The sequence below is a fragment of the Marmota marmota genome, unplaced genomic scaffold (genome assembly GCF_001458135.2).
Source record: "Marmota marmota marmota unplaced genomic scaffold, marMar, whole genome shotgun sequence".
NCBI classification, from domain to species: domain Eukaryota; kingdom Metazoa; phylum Chordata; class Mammalia; order Rodentia; family Sciuridae; genus Marmota; species Marmota marmota.
Window position 1 is genome coordinate 7,030,765 of NW_026000305.1, and position 7,149 is coordinate 7,037,913.

The window sequence follows — 7,149 nt, forward strand, 5'->3', positions numbered from 1 at the left end:
GGGGGGGGGGTGAAGGGGAAACGTGGAAAGTGGGCAGGTGGCAGAGAACAAAATGCAGGCTGTCCCACAGCCCCTGTATCCTGGGGGAGGCCCTTCTGCAGGATCCGTCGAGTTTGCGGGGTCACCCCGGTCTGTCTAACCGCGCCACCTTCTGCCTGCAGCAACCCATTTCGCTTTGATTCCCCACAAGTTGCGCCATGTTCCCTCAGGTCCAGCCCATGCTGCCCTTTCCTAGAGGAAGTGTGGAAAGAGTTTGAAAAAATCCCCTGGGACTTGATGCCATCTTCTCTTGGGGAAGGGGTCGGGGGTTGGGGATCAAGGAGAGGCCCGGCACCCTGTCTTCAGCTCCAGGGACGCATAGCCTCCACAGAAGCAGAGAAGATACGCAGGGTGGTGATCACTGGTCAAGAGACTTAACTCTTTTTTCTTTCTTTTTGGCGTGGGTGAAATTACTGAATCCAAGTCTTTCTAAAATCTGTTTGTGGAGGTAGGATGATGGCAAAAGGCAGCTTGAACTGTGAGCTGTACGAGTTTGGGCAAAAGTGCACCTACACAGGAGCTCCCATTTATTTTCAATTTTTCCCTGGTCATGAGCGGCGTTAAGCATTGGGTAAAGGAGCTGTCAAAACTTAGGTTGGTCTTAATCGGAGTTTTGAGTGTTCACTGTGCCCTCTTACTGCAAGAATCTTACATGTTTTTGAAGTGGTGTTTCGGTAAGAAAACACTCTTTTGTAAAAATAAAATTTAGAATACTTTTTAAATACCTTTTCCTGTTAGTTTTTTTCTTTTTTCTTTTTGAGCTATATCCCACTTCCCTCATAGAAATCTGAAGCAGGTCCAATGTTGTAATTTAAAATCTTAACTTTGCCAGAAACTCAAAAATCCACCCCCCACCAAAAAAAAGCGCTAGACTTTATTCATTTAGTCAGATTTCTGTTTGCTTTAGACACCTACCATATTTGCACATTGGTAAATACTCCTCCTTTTCCTCAGTAAAATTTTTAAAAGGCAACCCTATTTTTTTCTGATTCTGTGAAGTGTGCAAAGTGTGAAGCTTGCATATGTGTCCTAACTTGCTGTGTTCTGTTTATAAAGTCTTAACTTTTTTGTTCAGAGTGGAGATTGAAAATTGCTTTGAGTGAAATGAGAATCCATGTAGTAAAACCTTGATTATGCACTCAATTTGAAATTCTAGTGTGTGTATGCAGAAGTTTTGATCATGGAAACTCAATATTTAACCCTGCAATTAAAAAACTGTGTATTATACATGTTAGAACTCAAAAGAAACATTCTGTTGTGTTGTTGAGGATTTTATTAAATGACAAAGTCAAATATGTAGTTGTCCTTCTGCTAACTTTGTAAGCATAACATGGCCAAATTTTGGGTGAGTCAGTTTAATTAGATACCAGTATGTAAATATAGCCACAAAGAACTTTTTCCTTTATCATCAAAAACATCATAATTTGTAGATAGATTTATAACACAAGTAATTCTTCTGTCAGACCTGTGGTGTAATGAGGAATAAACAAAATTGAGCCTTTCCACTTTGATTATATTATTTGTTAGGTTTTGCAGAAGTTTCCATAGGATTCTAATCTGGCCATTATAGGGCAATAGCAATAATAATTGCCACATTACATTGTAGTATACTGATCAGCCAGATAATCAGGTTAAGAATAGTAGAATATTGTGTTGTAGATCTTGTAAAATGACTTTAAAATACAGTTCAGAGAGATATTGCCTAAGGCAATTGATGGCCTCCACCACCAACTGCAACAAATTTAAATGAAAACAAAAAATCCTTATTCCTACCAAATAATATTCTATAACTTTGAGACTCTGATACTTAAAACCTACTTAAGAATAAACTTCCTGAGTTATTGGAAAGAGAAATGAAGTTGCAATGCAAAGCGATCTTTTCACATCTCCAGAGCAAGGACAAAAGAACTTCACTCCTCTGATAATTTCAAATTGCGTGGATATGAGACTTACCACAAGCTACTTCATTTTTCTTGGCCTAAATTTAATTATTTAAACTTCAGTGATTCCCAAACAAAATTTAAAGTTCTGTCTTTGTGGTGTTAATCTTAGTTTATATCTTAATAAGAATAATTATAAGTTTCTAAAAATTATTGGGATCCAGCAAGGACTTCAAGGTTTATAGAACATTAATGGAGATAATGAATTTAAATAAATTTAGCCTAGAAAATGTGAATCTGAAATTTCGAACTTGTAAAGGAAAACCTTTTTTTTTTTTTGAAAATAACATCAAATGGCTGGCTGCCCTTATTTCTCTACATTAAGTTCACATCTATGCATTTATTTTAACCATATTAATTTAAGCTTAATGCACATAAATATTTCAGTTGTTATGAAAAAGAGTTAATGACAGAAAAATTAAAACAATTCTATTTACATATCAGTCTGAGTGATTTACTTCTGAGTTATCAGGGTCCAGATTTGCTGACTTCATTTATTCTACCCTTGAATAATAATGCTGCTTAGGAATATATTATGGCACACAGGAAAGAGACTGAAAGGTCCTCTGGTTCACTGCCCTAGGAACAGTACAGTTAATCAGTTACTTTTTTTGCTTCGGATATTTCTTGTTCCAACTCCTAAGCAAATTATTGTTTTAGCAGAATTTTTAAAGTCCCTGTTACATAGTTGGCTTTTGTGTCTAGCAATGTTATACTTTTTAATTTATTTTTTAGTTATAGGTGGACACAATATCTTTATTTTATTTTTATGTGGTGCTGAGGATCGAACCCAGTGCCTCATGCATGCTAGGTGAGCGCTCTACCTCTAAACCACAAACCCAGTCCCATAGCAATGCTATACTTTAAAATCTATTATTGAACCCAGAACATGAAAAACATTATCTTATTCGTGCAATACACAGCTATAGAATAACTGGTGATATTAGGAAAGTTTGCATTTCTTGAAAAAATTAGGAAAATTGGGAAATATATATCTGTCTTCAATATTTTAATTTTGAAAATAAGGGGAAAAGGCATATACCTATATTATGGAACTCCTTTCTTTAAAACCAAATTTTGAAAAAAAAGCAGATTTTAAAAAATTAGTTAATAAATCAAAGGATATTATTTCTCCTTTGATTTTACAAATAAATTTGTTTACAAAAAATTAAAAAAGCATAACTGAGAAGTATGTGATTATATCACTACACAAGTCCAAGAGATCATTACCTCCATTTATTTAAATGACATACATAATATCTAGAGATCAAGCTGTGCTAGATTGGGCCTATAGTTAACAATGCTATATTGTGCATCAAAAATTTGTTAAGAAAGTAGATATCAGGGCTAGGGTTGTGCCTCAGTAGTAGAGCACTTGCCTACCATGTGTGAGCACTGGGTTCAATTTTCAGCACCATGTATAAATAAATAAAATAAAGGTCCATTGACAACATGATATCTACTCTTTTTAATTTTTTTAGTTAAGTGCTTTTTAATAAAAAGAGAATATAACATTGCATAAATGAATGTTTATAATAACATATTTCTAACAGTTTGTATTTGGAAAAAAAACATTCTACCTGTATTTGGGGTTGGAAATGCCCAAAGTAAAGTTAATATAATTGAAGATATTTTCACATTTATTAGATTTCAGAAATTGTCTTAAAATGGTTTTAGACTAGGATGACTTAATATTATTTTTAGATATCTTGGGTTTTAAGGGAGGTAAGTTATATATGAAAGCAAATGTCTAAAAATGATTTTTATCTTTTTTTTTTTTTTTTGGTTTTGCCTCTTAATAATTAGGAGCTTCGAGTTACCACCCAGGAAAAAGAGAGCTCTTCTGGAAGATGTATGCTTACTCTGTTAGGTCTTTCATTCATCTTGGCAGGACTTATTGTTGGTGGAGCCTGCATTTACAAGTACTTCATGCCCAAGGTAATAATAATTATCATTCTTATACTTTGAAATACTAATGGCTATACATTTAGTATCAACCTAAATAATTCTGTGGTGATCACCAGAGAAATGAAGACATAAGGAAAAATTTCAAAATGCCTTTCAGTCCATAAAATTGATTTGTCCTCATAGTGATAACTGTCATCAACAAGCCTTAGTTTAGCACACAGTACAATGAATTGATTTGAATTGAACAAATGATTCAAATATCATAACAGCTAGTATCAGAAGATTTAAATTTCCCCATTTTGCCTTTCAGAGCACCATTTACCGTGGGGAGATGTGCTTCTTTGATTCCGAAGATCCTATAAATTCCCTTCATGGAGGAGAGCCTTACTTCCTGCCTGTGACTGAGGAGGCTGACATTCGTGAGGATGACAACATTGCAATCATAGATGTGCCTGTTCCCAGTTTTTCTGATAGTGACCCTGCAGCAATTATTCATGATTTTGAAAAGGTAGGTTTGCCATTCTTAGAGGTATTTATCATTTTGAAATACAGCCTTTGTTCTTTTATTAATGAATGCACATTAGTTAATTTTGGAAATACGTAACTACTTGCTCTAATGGTACCCGGGGAAATCAGCAGTGTTGATACTTGGGTATTTTACCTATAGAACTTTTTCCCTTTCCCCAACAGGGAATGACTGCTTATCTGGACTTGCTGCTGGGAAATTGCTATCTGATGCCCCTCAATACCTCCATTGTTATGCCTCCGAAGAATCTGGTGGAACTCTTTGGCAAACTGGCGGTATGTATTTTGGAAGTCAGTCAATTCTTTCTATAAGCATTCCCAAATAATTTTGCTTCCTGATTCTGAAAATTTGAGTCAGGCCAAAGAATTCTGTTTTGTTGAAATAATTTTTGAAAAAAACAACATGCTGAGACGAAATGGATTGAATTGGAGATCACTGTATTCAGCAATACAAGCTAGACAGAAAGATAAGTACCTTGTTTTCTCTCTGATATGTGAAAGCAAAACCCCCCAAAAAATTACCTGAATGTAGAATAGTGATTAATAATAGTTGGGAAGACTGTAGGTTGGTAGATAAAAGGAGGTTGGATTTGATCACTACACACAGCATGTCTGGAAATGTCATACTGAATCCCATTAATATATACAATCAATATGTGATAAAATATATATATATAATCAATATGTGATAGTCAAAATGAAATAAAAAAGCATACTGTGACCCTAAAACTGTTCTAGAAAATAAAGTATTTTTTAAATTATATCTGTTGTAGGTAGGGATTTTAAGAACTTCTTTAAGAATTTCTCGTTACAATCTTATTATTTTTTTTTATTTTAGAGTGGCAAATACTTGCCTCACACTTATGTGGTTCGTGAAGACCTGGTTGCTGTGGAAGAAATCCGTGATGTTAGTAACCTTGGCATCTTTATTTACCAGCTTTGCAACAACAGAAAGTCCTTCCGCCTTCGTCGTAGAGACCTCTTGCTGGGTAGGTATTTTATTCCTTCCTTCATCCTGTGTTATAAGGACAGTGGAAGATAGTGTAGAGGATATGGGAAAATGAAGAGCAAATCTAGATATTTCTGCATATTCACAAAATTTCAAAAACCACTTTTTTGTGCATTTCCTCACAGGTTTCAACAAGCGTGCCATTGATAAATGCTGGAAGATCAGACACTTTCCCAATGAATTTATTGTTGAGACCAAGATCTGTCAAGAGTGAGAGACAACAGAGAAAGAGTATCCTCGGTAATAAGAAGTCAGAGATTTACAATATGACTTCGAAATTAAAGTTTATGGGATACTCAAGATATTTACTCATGCATTTACTCTATTGCTTGTACTAAAAAACAAAAAAGGATAAAAAAAAACTACTAACCACTGCAAGCTATGTCAAATTTTACTTTAATTGGCACAGCTTGTTGTTTGAAACTGAAATTACATCATTATTATCTTTTTTCTTTTGAATTTATAGGGTTTAGATTTCTGAAAGCAGCATGAATGTCAGCTAACATCTTGACAATAAATTCCATCATCTGTCCTTATTTAAAGCAAGCTCTTCACACAATGATATGGCAGAGTGTGCTTTAAATTTAAAATATTTAAAATTGTTTTTGATGTTTTTGTGTAAAGCATGTCAAATCTCTTAATATTTTTTTGTTTTGTTTTCATTTTGTGAAACTTTCCTGAATTTAGAAGTTACATGTTTGCATTTCTATTAGGTGCTCTACAGTGACTTATATGTGAACAACTTTATGAGTAAGTCATTTATCACTAATTCAGTGATTGTTTCTCACTGATACCTGTATTGTGAAATCCACAAAACTGTATAGGTGCTCAATGCTGTAAGGAGTTTAGGTTGTATGAATTCTACAACCCTATAATAAATTTTTACCATATTTGATCATTGTTTTATTTTCTTACATTTCTTCACTTAAGGTATACTTAATGTGAAAAATTTTTATGTGTTTAATGTTTGTGTATCTGCAAACAGACCTAAAAATATAAATCTAATTCTGCCTTTATTCCCAGCTCCACATATAATCCCATATTTACTCCTTTTTATATTATATCATTTTATTTTTCATAAATATTCTATAATTAATTTATTACATAAAACAAATATTTATTAACAAGCTCCAGATCCATAGCAATTTAAAAATTTTAATGATTTTCCTTTTTCATAAAAACACAAAAAATGATAAATAGCTATGACAGGTCATTAAAGATAAATTTCAGATAAGATGTTGATGGCTTTCAAGAACCTCACATGCTATAATCTTTGCTCATTTATTTAAGAGTATAAACTCCATATTAAGTGGGCCAGTACTATTCTTTCCCTTATGTCAAAAAAATTGTCCCTGATACCACCATTAACCTGTTGGTAATAACTATTGTTAAATTTCTATAGCTGAAATTATCAGTCAAATCCATAACCTTAAATACTACCATTATTTTAATAAAATAAATTAAGCTTTTAACTTCAGCAAATCAGAAATAAAATAATATCACCTTGAAATGTGAAAAGAAAACAAAGGTAAAATAATTTGAAAACAAAATAGTGATAAACTTAAGAACTGGTTCTTTATGCAGAAGGATAATATTTAGAAAGAATTTGCAAAATTCAACAAATATTCCTTGTTTGAAAATATGCATAGAAAAGTAGGAAAAGGAAAATACATTCTTTCCAAATTTATCTGAAATAGTATCATGCCTAGTTGGTGGTGAATCAGGTGG

At 33.3% G+C, this 7,149-nt stretch overlaps 1 protein-coding gene across 1 annotated transcript in view; it reads left to right on the forward strand.

Moving 5' to 3' along the window:
* The window catches only part of Itm2a (integral membrane protein 2A), a 7,421-nt gene extending 1,105 nt beyond the window's left edge, over positions 1–6,316 (forward strand). The window contains exons 2-6 of the mRNA XM_015502136.2: positions 3,786–3,917; positions 4,198–4,395; positions 4,578–4,688; positions 5,251–5,401; positions 5,547–6,316. Coding sequence (XP_015357622.1) covers positions 3,786–3,917; positions 4,198–4,395; positions 4,578–4,688; positions 5,251–5,401; positions 5,547–5,635 — 681 coding nt within the window. The 3' untranslated portion in view covers positions 5,636–6,316. The remainder of the gene's footprint in view (positions 1–3,785; positions 3,918–4,197; positions 4,396–4,577; positions 4,689–5,250; positions 5,402–5,546) is intronic.
* The last annotated feature ends 833 nt before the right edge of the window (positions 6,317–7,149 follow it).